A 15111-nucleotide genomic window follows, 5' to 3' on the forward strand; every position below is an offset into this window, starting at 1 on the left:
CATCCATTAGTTTTATTTGTCTATTTCAACTGATACATACTTCTTGATAATTGTTTTAACTATCTGTTATTTCTAACTAGCTGGGTCAACTGTTTGTATATTAATCACTTATATCTAGCTATGGAAGAAAATTCAGGCTACAGGGGGAGAAGGACTTGCAAATGAAAACAAATACATACCAGGCAAGCAGGGTGAACAAAGGGAAATTTGGTCAGGATCAGGCTGACAGGATGGCAACAATCCGAACAGTTCAAACTAATTCAAAAGGAGTACGACAGGTGAGCAGGTCAGGAACAGGCAACAGGTCAAAACAAAGGAACAGGCAACAAAAAAGCAGGAACAGGTTTGGGTCCAGAAGGCAGGTGGGAAAGTCTGAGGACATCTGGTGGATGGATGGAGAAAGCAGGGGAAGTGAGAATGTGGCTGAAAGGAGGTTTTGAGGTTTTGACAAGCAACTACTTTTAGCTAACTATTTTGACTTCTCTGCTCACTTTGCTAATTTTTTTTCATGCACTATCACTGCAACATGTGGCTTGACTCAGGAAGGCAGTGTGTAGGCCTACTGTGCAGTTAGCGGTTAGCTTACTGGTTATTGTGAGCATAAATTTACTAAAGATCACCTTAATTTGAGTTGTTTATTTTTCTCCTCTCACTTTTTAATCAAATCATATTTAGTTTTTTTCTCAAAGTATTTGCTATATGCTACTCTATAATCTTTACATGTGCCTTTCTCCAGCAGCCCTGGTTGGGAATCACTGCTCTTCCAGAGAAAACCGAAAGGGCTTGTTAGTAATGGAATAGTCTATATATCCTTGACGTTCCACTTTCGGGATTGCTCCGTTGCCGACAAGATGATTGTGATTGGTTCATAGAAATGCCAATAAACCAGAGCATGTTTTTCCCGGGAATGCTGGGTGTACTAGCCAGACCCTCCTTCGCAGCGCTGTGCAGGAAGGTCTGGCAAAGTGAAGTCTATATCCTTGACTTTCCACTTCCGGGATTGTTCCGTTGCCGCTGGAAAATCCACCAGATTTCACTCATTTAGGCCGAATATCCATTGCCTTGGGCTTCCTTTGTGTCGGCATTTTAAACTCTGGTGGATTTATGAGGACTATGGTTAACCTTTTTTCAGAACTCTGCAAGGTAAATCCAGACAGCTAGCTAGACTATCTGTCCAATCTAAGTTTTCTATCGCATGAGTAAAACAACTTTTAAATGTACACGTTCCACCACAAGTTCCTTCCGAGCCTATTTTGCAGCGGCACCACGGCTTTTCTGCGGTGCTTAGCACCGCCCAAGACGATTGTGATTGGTTTAAAGAAATGCTAATAAATCAGAGCATGTTTTCCTCCCATCCCCAAATGCTATTTGGAGTAGCCAGACTCTCCTCCAGCGCGCGTTGGAGGAGGGTCTGGCAAAGCGAGACTAGGCAAAGCGAGACTAGTAATGGAATGATTCTTGCTCCGGGTGCAAGAGGTACTGGCTTACTTTCTGTGATGGTTTTTGTGTTAATGTTTCTAATGCTAATCAAGGTCCCAACATGTTTAAAATGGAAGTTTCTCTCATCCCAGTGAGAACCTTTAGCCCACATGGAAAGTGTATGACTGTTTCACTGCTATCACATCTCTTCGCCCCTAATTATTCCAAGGAAGTCAATCTTCTCTTCTGCCATCTTGTGTTCATTTTCAAAATACAGAAAGGATGTGATTAAGAATGAAATGTAGTAGCTGATGCCAAGAATTAGTGGTGGGGATATAATGCAAAAATGTGTCTGAAGCTGAAGAAATTTCATGCGCTTAGTTAGTATTCTGCTCTTCACGTCACTACTACAGCTCACTTCGAGATAAGAGATCAGCTGACTGCTTAGCATTTGTACAGTTTACAAGTGTTTAATACCTGTAAAGCTTTCATAGCATGAGGTAGACACCAGTTTCATGAGGTTAAAAGGTCTTATTTTAAATGCCAAACTGTTATGTAAATTTTAAAGGGGTGATAGAATGATTATATAGGGTATTTCACACTGTTCCTTATGGTCTCCTAATGGGGTATGTAACATTGGTTGGGCTGAAAATGGCCTGGTTGATATTTTATTGGCCCTTATGCATCCCTGTGTTTTGGCCCTATTTGTAACAAGAGCTTTTCTTCCAAATATGGTATGGTCATGAATATTTAGATGAGCTGCGCGCTGATTGGTTGAGCGACTTGCCATTCGCACATATTAGAGACGCCACTGATTGGTTGAGCGAATCCCCAATACACATACATTAGAGAAGCGACAGAATCTCATATTCCAGACACTGCAATGTTTCATTACCAAATTCACTTCTGAGACTTTTTTAGCCGGAAATCAACTATATAAAGCTGAAATATGAGCCGTTTTACAAAATTTGATGGCTAATTGCAAATTTGGTAAGACGTGTCGGACTTTAGGAGCTCCACACAGTCTGACGAGAAACCGGCAGCCTGCTGGGCTCCATACCCAGCGCAAAAGTCACCCTTTGTGGATACTGCACTACGGGCTCCCGTCAGCGGCCGCCGGCATAACTCTAATATATTTACGGTTTGAATTTCGGTCACGCCACTTTGATTTTAAGGCATTTTTATGAACGTGAGGCGCCTTGTAGACGCAGCAGCTGCTTGCCATATGTCCCATTCATTACAATGGGGAAATACCGCAGCTAGCTAGCTACACTGTCGCCATAACTAAATTATATTTACAGTTTGAATTTCGTCACGCCACTTATATAACATCATTCCCCAATGTCTTATAAAGCTAACCGTTGTGTCCGATTTGATTTTAAGGCATTTTTATGAACGCGAGGTGTCTTTGTAGGACCAGCAGCTGCTTGCTATATGTCCCATTCATTACAATGGGGAAATATCGCAGCTTGCTCACTTTCGCATAACTAAAGTATATTTACAGTTTGAATTTCGTCACGGCATGAATATTACAGGTTCCTCAAGGTCTTACAAAGCTTAGCTAACACTTGTCCGATTTCGGATTTCAATTGAATGTATTTTTGTGAATGTCAGAGTTAGGAGGAGGCTAGCTAGCTCTCATTGATGGACTCCATCTCACCGCGGCTCTAACAATGAGACTCGCAGCCAAAGAGGCTTTATTTCCCCGATTGTTTGTTTAAATAACTCAACACACATACCCATTATAAGATTTACTGGAACCTGCGGGCTGCGGTAAAAGATTGCGGGCGTAACAAGCTCGCTGACACTGCGGTCAGGGCGGCAATGTAGCAACCCAGGCAGCACCAACACCGGCACTAAACTCCGACACACAGTCGGAGAAAATTTGCAATTAGCCATCCATTTTCGTAAAGCGGCCCATATTTGAGCTTTATATGGGTATTTCTCGCATAAAAAAGTTTCAGAAGTGAATTTTGTAATGGAATAGCAGAGATCTGCGTGACCTAGCTAGATTCAGAAAACTACCTGATCTCAGGTCAGTTGTGTAGCCTATGTAAATGTTGGGGCGTGACTGTTCTCTTAAGGTTCCGGATTTTGAGACGCTTGCGTAAGCAACTCAGCTTTGTTGGGATTTGCCCGTTTTCAGTGGCAGTTTCAAAATATGAGATTTTCATAGTAAAGGGGTGTCAGTGGGACTTTGAGCTTCTATGTATGTCCTATTTACCCACCGAACTGTCGTTATTCAACTATGACAGGGTAAAATCGGTTTTGCATTCTATCACCCCTTTAACCATATTGAACCCTACATCTGCTTTATGAAGAAAATCACCAATTACAGAAACAGAGAAATGGCTTGTTGGTCTAGGGGTATGATTCTTGCTTTGGATGTGACAGGTCCTGGGTTCAAATCCTGGACTAGCCCTCATATGTGAGATCACTATTTGATGACATTTGAGCCTTGATGTGCTTGAGCATTTTGCCCTTCTAAATCACTATGTCCACTAAGAAAAAAACATGGGAATTGGTCGTTGCAGCTTTTTAGGGGCATCAAACCACTAACAATACCCTCACAGAGTATATCTAAATACAGACATGGACTTTAGGATCATTTCAGGATACAAAGCAATTCAGCGATTCTAACTTATCTAGTGTCCAACTTTACTCTTAAAGCTGCTATAATCAATACTTTTCCATTAATAATGAATGAGATGACTGTGAAATATGAGTCTATTGTAGTGGCACCTAAACCGAGGCCAAGTCACCAAGCCCAGAGTGTATCGAGACCGAGACAAGACCAAGACTTTGAGGGGTTGAGACCGAGACAAGACCAAGACCAGACCAAACAACTGAAACTAGATCCCTGAAACATACAGTATATACGCAGCTAGCTAATATGTATAACTAATATTTGCTTAATCACTTTGGGTGAAGAGATTTTTGAAGAGTTTTGGTACAGAGGCAGATTGATAACTTTAGCTAGCTAGCTTTGCTAGCGTCACTTACCTCTCTTTATGCTTCCTTACTAAGTGCCGCTAAGAATTTTAGGTGGTCCCATCTGTGTCAATTAGCATTACATTGCAGAATTTACACAGTGTTTTCTTTAAAAAATATATTAAATAAAAAGCAATAAATATGTTATTACTGACGATTTGGCGGACATCTCCCAGACAGCCAGAGCTTCTTCTCCTGTCACCTACATTCACTTTGGGAGTGTGTGTTAAGGGTGGTGGGGAACGGGGGTCAACAGTATCACACGTCAAACTAGAAAGGAGTCAAGTTATTGGTTGCATTTGAAGCAGGAAGTTTTACATACAGTCACAGGAATAAGACCATACACAGGCAATTTCGTGATATCCCTGCAGTTGTGGTCTTGAAATAAAATCCCGAGTGCTCTTCATCCGAGACCAAGACAAGAAAATGTGGTCGATTCCGAGACGAGACCTTCGAAAAGTGGTCTCGAGTACTACAACACTGGTAGTGTCAAACTCTTATCACCTGACTCTGCAGTTCCGCTTACTTTTGAGTTTTAGCATCTCTCAGATTATTGTTTTGGATGTACGGCCCACAACTTCACTGTTTTTGATTCACACTTAAAGCCCTCAGCAGCATCGTTTCCAGCAGCAGCAGGCAACTGTTTTATGTAAATATCTCCAAAAGGCCCCTGCACACCACCTGCCCAGCACACAACAGCTGACACCGTTCGTGAATAGCTGGTAAACATTACATAGCAGAGCATTTAGCAGTTAGAGAAACAGATATTTCCCTCTGGAGTTTGTGAAGATAAAAACAGACCTAAAAAGGAAAACGCGTATTAGACAGGGGGCCACAACCATCCCTCCAAATGAATGCCAACATTGCTCCGTGTCTGCTGGATGTCTAAACAAGCAACTGGCAATTTAAAAGGTGATATGTTAGTGTTGTGATCACAGCTTGTTTCCACTTCGCCCAAGTTACCACACAATCTGTTATTGCAGGTTTAATCATATTACACTTATTTGCTAAATATGCATTTATATACATTATTCTCCCTCTGAAAAGTCTGCTGAAAGACATTCTCCAGGTTAAGCACAGACCGTTGGATTACTAGACCTTTACTAGGATTACATTGTGCTTAGGAAAAATTTACAATATCACTCGTCAAAAAAAAAAAAAAAATCTTTATTTAAAAAAGTATACCCAATTTGGGACACAAAGTTTCATTCGTGGAAATCAGTTAAGATGACAACAGAATGCTTCCTTACTATTATTTTTCACCAGAGATGGCGACTCAACAAGATACATTTTTTTGCCTTGATATTTGATTCATCATCAACCCAGTCACTACATGCTACCAGAGCCGTTCCCAGCCGGTAGTGAAATGTATGGTATTCCTTGACGCAGGATAATGAAAAAAATGACTAAATATCACATTGTAACCTTGGGGATTTGGCCTGTGCTACCATGTAGACAGATAGCAGGTATGGAAGTCAGAGAGGCAGTCAGAACAGGTAACAAAATAAATAACAGCTGCTAATTTCTGGGGTCCAGTGGGTCCATGCAGACCTGCTGTAGAGTTTGAACAAACAGTCTGTGGTAGCATGTTGTGGCAGTGTTGAAGAATGCATCTGGTCCAGCAATGAGGGTGGGGCTCTGTGTAGTCCAGGCAGACTGCTGCGGTAGGGTTCAGTCTAAAAGGTGTTATGTGCCTCTGTGGGTCGATGCTGCGAAGCCAGCTTACCGTAGCCGCCTCTGGCTGGGTCGTAGTCCTGCCTGTACTCATCTCTCACCTACACAAGAAACAAAACACAACCAGTGGCACAAGTAAATACACATATTTCATTTTATTTTTTATATATATATATATATATATTTTTTTTTTTTTTTTTAAGTTGAAGTGGGGCTTATCCTAAAGTTACATCCAGGAGGGTATTTGTCTGTATTTTTCATCCAATGAGCTAGTTCTTGCTGCACATGATTATGTATTTGTTAACAACATAATAATATAGAATTTAATTTTTCAAATGCCATGCTATAGTAATGCCGTCTCTTCTAAAGGCCATAGTTAATCATGCATAATTTGTTTCGGACAGGAGACCACTTTCTAAATACCATGCTGGTATATTAAAATGTCATAATATAGTGTATTGATTTTTTTAATGCCATTTCTGTACATGTCATTTTTCAAATACCATAGTATGCTGTGTTTTATATTGTTTTCCAAAACATCTTCAATATAAAAAAAGGACAGGCAGAAACGGTGGGATGAATACACGTTCATACTAGTACTCCTAACAATTAAGTGTCCTAATCCTCACCTGTCCTCCAGATTTGCCGCGGCCGTACTGCCGCCCCTCCTTGAAGCCGGCGTCCCAGTCTGTCCTGATGATACGGTCGTCCAGCCGTGTGCCATTAATGAAGCGCATGGCATTTTCTGCACCTGTACGTGTGTAGTATCTGGTACAGCAGGGGTTAAGGTCTGTTGCAGACTCCTTAGTCTCATTTTGCCAGACCTTCCTCCACAGCGCTGCGAAGGAAGGTCTGGCTAGTCCACATAGCATTCCGGGATACGAGAAAAACGTGCTCTGGTTTATTGCCATTTCTTTAAACCAATCACAATCATCTTGGGGGGTGCTCAGCACCCGACAGAGCAACGGTGCCGCTGCAAAGCAGGCTCGGGAAGGAACTTGTTTTGGTGGAACGTGTACGTTTAAAAGTTGTTTTAGTCGTGCAACAGAAAACTCAGATTGGACAGATAGTCTAGCTAGCTGTCTGGAGTTACCCTGCAGAGATCTGAGGAGCAGTTAATCATAGTCCTCATAAATCCAACAGAGTTTAAACTTCCAACACAAAGAAAGCGGAAGGCAACGAACATCTGGCCCGAAAAGAGTGAAATCCGGCGGAATTTCCGTCTGCAACGGAGCAATCCCGGAGGTGGAACGTCGCGGCTATAGACTACGGACTCCTAAAGTTGCACAACATGCACACTTCATGCTATGGTGGTAAAACTTATAGCTAATAATAATACATAATACTTTGGTTAGTAACCAGGCAGGCAGATTGTTGACCTGGCATCGTGGTGCGTTTGCTGTGCATGTGGGTTAATGCAAGTATTTTTATTTATTATTATTTAAATCTTTTTATTGGGTCTCACATTTACAAGGATACTCCACGAAGCAGAATCCGCAGGCTGTCTTCTTGACTTTATCCAGGCCAATGATGATGCGCTTGACGTCTCCACTTTTAGAAAATATCTCATGCACCTGTTCATCAGTTACAAAGACAAACGTGACAATCATGTAAGAGATTATAATATATATCTGTTGAGTGTTAGGAGACTATCCTGGAAATACTTTTAACACTAATACAAACAATAAGTAGGTTTCAAATATATCACAATTTCAATACATTCCACTAGCTTTGTCTCTGGTTTTAAATAGCAAGTTTTAAACAGAACGCAAAAGTATACCACACTCATTCACATTACAACTCGCTCACTGCTAGAGTCACAAGGCTTTGGGGACCTGTTAAAAAAATTAGAAGTCATAAAATAAATAAATAAATAAAGATGGAAAAACTCGCAAAACAACAAATCTTTAAGTGAAATCCATCTTTCATTCCATTCCATCTTCTTGTCATAAAAGAACATAATGATTATTCAACATCTTTGTGTAATTACATTGAGAGCAATGCAAAAACCGGAGTCAAATTCCTTGTATGTGCACACATACTTGGCCAATAAGTAGTACCGGCAGTGTATCCTACCTGGTCCTCGGTGGTGTAGAAGGAGAGATTCCCAACATACAAAGTGTTGCTCTGCTTCAGCAGCTTCTCCTGATCATAGCGGTTGCCCTAAAAACACAAGCAACATGCAAAAACAATATGAGTGACTAAGCACCTGTAGTTACCTAATACACCTCTATCTAACTGAGTGGATAGCCGTTTCAGAGATTTTTATACCACCAATGGTATCAGTTATTTAATGTAGGTAACGTATTTAATGATTTTAAATGAGCGCAGAGAACTCCAGGAAACTGCCTTGTTTAAATGCAAACTGAAAAAGATTGTGGTCAATCCAGGGGCGTAGCACACAATTCTGGGAAAGAAAGAAAGAAAGACCCCTGCACATTCCGTATATTTTTGCATTTCCATTTTGAAATTTTTGCACATCCCCCTACATTTTTGTACATCCTGCACAAACCATACAGCCTCTTTTTTCCTTGTTAATGTTGAATAGTTATATGTATGTGTTATTTGTTTCTGTATTTATTTATTTATTGTTTGTTTATTTTACATTATTGTTTTTTATGTATGCACCATCAACCAAAGCAAATTCCCAGTTAGTTCTACTTACCTGGGAATAAATCGATTTCTGATTCTGACTACCTGACCATTGCACATAATACATCCTGATCTTTGGCACATCTGCACAAAACCATACAGCCTTCTTTTCCTATGGTAAAACATTCATGTTGTACATATGTGTAAGGTTATCGTGCCCTTTACATATTTGTTACTGTAATATTCCCGTTTTCTCTCTCACACTCATATATATATATATATACATATATATATACATACATACATATATATATATATATATATATATATATATGTAGTATTGTCTGTATCTGTACTTTGCTTTATTGTTAATTAAATTTTAATACGTCTGTGTATGCACCAATCCCCAAGGCAAATCCCTTGCATGTCTTACTTAACGTTAACGTTCCTTTGCGATACATTCTATTCTGATTCTGAATGTACGTTAACGTTAAGCTACTAGCTAACGTTACAAACCAAATTGACGTTATAAATCCAAACGCTTGAGGCTCCTACGTGCAGTACAACAAAATGTTAGAGAAGTAGCCAAGTGAATACATGACGATATCAGCTTCCCTTAATTTCTGTGCCAAATCCCAGAAATCCCCTCTGAGATGCTCCATACAAAGCATGAGCATACCGCTTTATTGTTAGCTAACGGTTGCTAGCTGTTAGCTAAAATATAAACCGTTTGACGTTACAAACCTCGGGTATTGGCGGATATTTCTCCACTTACCTTAAAATGTTGGTCTCTGTATTGACTAATGTCAACGTAAGAATCGCTAATCAATGCGTTTAATTTAACAGACATTGTGAAGAAGTCACAGATGGACGGTACGCAGCAGCCCGCAGCTTTGCAACTGTTTCGCTTTTCCGGTTCCGGTCCACGTGTCTGTCCGTTAAGAACTTTTATTTTTTTTATTTTTTATTATTATTATTATTATTATAAGTAAAGAACAAATGTACAACGCCAGTATGTGCATATACAAAAAGTCAATACCAGAGGTGCATATACAGAAAAAATATATGTAGAAAATAAATAAAAAGGTAAAGATTTTTTTTTTTTTTTTTTAACCGAGAGCTTGTATCCTTATGTTGCACTACTGCCATCTTCTGGAGTTAGTTTGCTCCTACAGTGTCCAGACCAACCATAGACAGTATATAAGACATTAACTATGTGGCGCCCCCTGTTGCTATGTTCTTGATGTACTGATTTAGTTTGATGCAGCGGTACATTGAATTAAAAATAAAAACACGTCATGTGTTTTTTTTGGATCTCACTCTACAAACGCATGCTATAATATAAATCCACTTAACAAACCAAAAAACACTTTTTGATGGAACCAAGATAGGGTTTAGACATAGACCCAATTGTGTCAGAGCCCCAAAAATTAACGGCACTTTATCAGTCCTACCCACCTGCACGCATTTAATCTAATCAAGTGCTTAATATTTGTTATTTGGAATGTGTGGACTGCTTATACAACCAATGTCTAATTCTTTAGCCATTTGATTAAAATGCCCAAAGTCACATCATAGTCATGTGACTCACATGAAGCTGGCAGCTGAACTGGGAGATGTGGTGCCACGCTATTGGCTGCTGCCATTTTATGTGATTGGCTACTGACAGACTCCTCTTGTAGACTCTTGTTTGACTTGTCATTTTATCCCAGGTCTTACCTTTTGGATATTTTACTATTAGTTTTGGTCATTTTATATATATATATATATATATATATATATATATATATATATATATATATATTTTTTTTTTAACTTGCCTTTTCATTGAACTGCTTTTGTGTCTGACTCTAATCAAGACCACATGCTGACCTTATTCACACAGTATTTGCCCTTAACAGCCTGCACAATTACAAGTAGAGCAGCCTTAATAATTAAGTGTTATAGTACATGTATAGGGTGTAATAACCATAACATTTAAGTGCATAAATCTAAACTTATCATAAAACAAGTGTAAAAAAAGTGCTTTAAAGCCTTCACTTCACAACTATAGGACTAGGTCTACTATAGGTCTAGAACAGTATCAAACTTAGAACTATCTCTTGTATTTTGTTCCACAATCAGGTGGTATTTGTTAACGGCTAAGATCTGTAAAAATAAACACGTTAAGCCAAGGAAAACTGTTAAAAAACCCCACATGAGACTGCAATGTTTCCCGTAAAGTCAACATTTTATTATCATAATACAAATATTGAAAGTGAACAAAAACATTGATCCTAATTCATCCCCTGCCTGACTTCTGACTAAATTATTTTATGAAAAGAACGTACAAATATGAATAAACCTGCTTATAAATCACAGACAAAAAAAAAAAGTTAGATGAAACGGCAGGACATGACTCCCTTATCAACCCACATCCAAATACTAGGTTTAGCGGTTTACCGTCAGTTCTACTCATGTTCACCAAGGACATACACCACATCTTGTATCATATAAAAACTTCAGACCAATAAATCAGAGCACAATAAGCTAAGCCAGTGAAAGGAGGACAGTGGCTCTGTGGGGGGTAGCCATTTATACTCCCAGATTTCCCATGCAGTCTTCATCAGGTCATATGATCTCCACCTAATACTGCAGCAGCTCCAGGAACCTGATAGAAAATTATAAAATGTATGCATTTTTCAAACAAAAACGTATGTGAAAACAAAACAAAAAAACAGCAAGTGTTCCTCAATCTGAACTTTTGCTTGCTTTTTAGATTAATCTTTATGGAAAAAAAAAAACTGTCATCCCTCACAGAGAGGTTGGGTTTGAGCAGCAGGTGCAGTTGGTAGGGAGGATTCATTGTGTGGCTAAAGGACACTTCAGCAGAGCAGATGCTTTCTGTCAGGAGGCCATGGAGGTTGAAGGACATCAACACCTCAACATTTAACATGTAGTCCAAAGGGTGCAGAGAAGCATGTGTGCTGATTTTCTCAGAATAAGTAGCTCTCTTTAAAAATTCTAAACTCAGGTTAAATAGTAAATCAAAAGTACTTTTATCCACTTCCTGTCACCTGCAGCTCTTCAGCTCACTGTGGCTGCTCCTTTTTGTTCCATTATTCCTGGTCTTGCTTTGCCAGACCTTCCCTACAATATTAAAAACTAATCCACTGTCAAAAATAACCATGTCGTGTTCCATTTTATTCTATTTTAGTTTTGTACGTCTTCAATTTTTATTTATGTTACTTTCTATACATGCATATTTATTTCTGTTGTTGGGGATCACTAACACAAAACTTATATCTGTAAATAGTAGTCAAATGTTTTAAGTATACCTGGTTCAGCTTTGTAAGCCTTATTTTAGCCACATTTCTACTATGAGAGCAACAAAAAAGCCAGAGTTAAATTCCCTGTATGTGTTTACACCTACTTTGCCATTAAATCTGATTCAGATTTACCCAATGTAAATACATTAAATAGCTACAACTAAAACTCCAGACCATAAACAGTATTTAAATGAAAATGTGGTTTGTTTTCTGAAAACATTAAGGTGGATTCTGATTTATTAGTACCTAATATTGATGCATTTTCCTTTGGGTACAAATCTAGTTTGAAGAAAGACAAATCTAGGTTTTATTTGATCTTGAGCTTACATGGTGCATGTTTCTAATTTAATTAGCATTTCATCAAACGACCTCACAGGGAACTGAGGCCATGTTGTATTCCAGGAATAATTTAGGCCTACACAATGCGCAGCTAAGGGGAGGAATGGGGTTAATGCTATTACCGTGCATCTTACTATTGCAGACAAAGCAGGGTCAACCACACATTTTGTAATAACTTACGTTTTGAAAGTTTGCCATCTCCTCTTCATCAAAGCTCGGATCTCCTCTCGATGCTGAGCAGCTCCACTTCGAAGATGAGCGTCGCTCCTCCGGGGATCTTTGGGGGAGCTCCCCTGTCTCCGTAGCCCAGCTCGGCGGGGATGACCAGCTTCCTCTTCTCGCCCTCGCACATGCCCAGCAGGCCCTGGTCCCAGCCTTTGATCACCTGCCCGGTGCCCAGGGTGAAGGTGAAGGGCCTGTCGCGGGGAATGCTGCTGTCAAACTCCGTGCCGTCCTCCAGCTTGCCCGTGTAGTGCATGTTCAGCACGTCTCCTTTGCGGGACTTGATAGGGCAGTTGTCCACTCGCTTCTTGATGCCGATCTGCAGCTTCTTCTTCTCGGCTCCGCTCACTGCCGCCGGGCTCAGAGACAGCACGGCCACGGCGAACAACACAATCACCTGCATGGCTGCACAGTCCACTTACTTTCCACGTGTTGAAGGGTTTAGTTTAGAGAGAAGACTAAGCTCAACGCTCCGTGCGCAAATTCTCGGGGGGATGAATAAGGGAAATTAGTACCGAAAGCGGATATTCATAAGATACGACCGGACGTATTTCCCCGGCTGGTGTTACCAACAAAAAGGTCCGGAAAACCGTTTGCCACAACGTTGAAGTTAGCTTCTTATTCGTAGATTCCGAGTTGTGGATTCGTGCGTCGAGCGAAGGATAATGTTAAGTGGAGACCTAAAGGAATCGCATCTAAACCAACTTCAGCCTCACTCCACAGTATGTTATGTCATGTAATGCAACCTAATGGTCGGTTCAGCTGAGGTAAGTCAAACGTTTATGTACGTTATACAAGTTACTGACATTTACACCACAACGCAACATACATTACAGTATAACATACCGTCGACGATTATATATCTCCAGTTAACTATTGTTTTCATTACAGGGCAGAAATACGGGACAGCTGTGCTAGCTAACTGGCTATCGTCAAGCTAACGTGTCAAGGATTTTTGGAAACACTCGACAACATGCTCGCTCGTATGTTATTTAACCTCCTGAACAACCTCCATGTCGTTGAGAAGTTGGCAGAGTCTCGACCGATTCGCAGGGCGGCCCAGATAACAGCCTACGCCATCACCAAAGCTCAGATAGCCGGCAGGGATGCCTCTGAGCGGGTCATGCGGTCCCAGACGCTGCGGCAGGTCCGGGACGAGGCCGGCAGAGTCCCTGGTGACCTGGGAGAGATGGGCAGCCGCCTCAGGCGAGTCAGAGAAACATTTGTGAAAGAAGTGAAGGAGGGATTAAAGGACGGATCCAGACAGATCAAGAAATAAAAGAGGACAGGCTGGCTGTAGGATGTTACAGTGACCGGTAATACACGGATAGCACCTGGGTGGCCGGTTATTTATAAGATGACAACATGTTTTTGTAATTTATTGAACGGCACAATCTGTCTCAGTAATGCACGACAACAGTTTGATGGTTAACTGCAACATGTTGGACGCTGACCAAGTTCACAATCAAGAAATCAGGAATGCTGGTTGTTAAGGTCCACACTGACCTGCAATATATGGCCAGATATTTTATGATAAACTGTGGCTAAACAAAATAAATTCACTTCATTCACATTTCTGAGAATCCATGGAAATCTGAAGTGTTTATTGCATCTTTCATGTCCCTGTGGAAAAGTAGGAATGGTCTTGGAAAGTGAGGTGGAAGTTTGGATTAGTGTGCACTTAAAAAAAAAAATTAAATTCATGATTCAAAGTAATTTAAATATAAACAGAGCCCTTGAACTACCTTTTATCGATGACCTTTTCACATTAATGTGCGATACATAACCACATACTACTGGTAGTTCAACCATGTCCTGTTTATCCATTTCCCTCCACCCATGTGCACCATGACACCAATCCTGCCGAAAAGGTAAATAATTTTGTTGGCAAATATGTGATGATATATATATATATATATACTATGAATTTTGTTGTGACTGTGTAAATAAACACAACAGAACTTTGACTGCTAGACAGTGTCAATTGATATTCTTTGCCAAGTTTAGATGGTTAAAAGAATTTTGTGTGTACCTAATTGAATGCAACTACTGAGGTGTGTGGACTAGTGTCAGGGGCTGATTGTAAGAAAAGTATTGTCAGACTTGCAAAGTCAGAAGGAGTAAAGTTCACTGATCAATGCCTTTAAGTTGAAACTCATAGTTCATATACTTTCACAATGACAGATATGAAACACTGGAAAGAAAAAGAGCGATAAGAGGACATTTAATTGCTCCCTGTGACTTTTGGTCACTGCAGTAATGTATGTCATCATGTACTACCTTGTCAATCCACTGCGTACATTTACACCAGTGGCCTGGTCAAAGCATGTACAATGACTGATCCCTGGCTCCATTTCCCCTCATATATTCCACCCATCTTTCGTCCTTGACAAAACCTTGATCCAATTGTGCATATTTGACTGTTACGTAGAGCTGAAATGATTACTAAAAAAGGGGATCATCAGAAAAGTATTCGGCAGCTATTTTGAGGATTCATTAATCTATATTTAGTTATATATAATTATTCTTTAAGCAAACATCTAATGGTTTCGGCTTTTCAAATGGG

General features: G+C 40.1%; 3 protein-coding genes across 3 annotated transcripts; 1 reads left to right on the plus strand and 2 right to left on the minus strand.

Moving 5' to 3' along the window:
* Positions 1-5382: 5382 nt before the first annotated feature.
* Positions 5383-9604, minus strand: ncbp2 (nuclear cap binding protein subunit 2). Its single transcript, XM_039812470.1, has 5 exons — positions 9452-9604; positions 8161-8247; positions 7564-7658; positions 6714-6852; positions 5383-6185 (listed from the first exon to the last, which is right to left on the minus strand). Exons 1-5 carry the CDS (start codon positions 9524-9526, stop codon positions 6087-6089), a joined length of 495 nt encoding a protein of 164 aa, XP_039668404.1. The 5' UTR covers positions 9527-9604; the 3' UTR covers positions 5383-6086.
* A 1281-nt stretch (positions 9605-10885) lies between these two features.
* On the minus strand, positions 10886-13096 carry fkbp2 (FKBP prolyl isomerase 2). The gene is made up of 2 exons (XM_039811573.1): positions 12504-13096; positions 10886-11326 (listed from the first exon to the last, which is right to left on the minus strand). Exon 1 carries the CDS (start codon positions 12946-12948, stop codon positions 12532-12534), a length of 417 nt encoding a protein of 138 aa, XP_039667507.1. The 5' UTR covers positions 12949-13096; the 3' UTR covers positions 10886-11326; positions 12504-12531.
* Positions 13097-13133: 37 nt separating this feature from the next.
* Positions 13134-14518, plus strand: si:ch211-162e15.3 (protein NCBP2AS2). The gene is made up of 2 exons (XM_039811575.1): positions 13134-13312; positions 13437-14518. Exon 2 carries the CDS (start codon positions 13519-13521, stop codon positions 13822-13824), a length of 306 nt encoding a protein of 101 aa, XP_039667509.1. The 5' UTR covers positions 13134-13312; positions 13437-13518; the 3' UTR covers positions 13825-14518.
* Positions 14519-15111: the final 593 nt, after the last annotated feature.

The sequence above is a fragment of the Perca fluviatilis genome, chromosome 9 (assembly GCF_010015445.1).
Source record: "Perca fluviatilis chromosome 9, GENO_Pfluv_1.0, whole genome shotgun sequence".
Taxonomy (NCBI): Eukaryota; Metazoa; Chordata; class Actinopteri; order Perciformes; family Percidae; genus Perca; species Perca fluviatilis.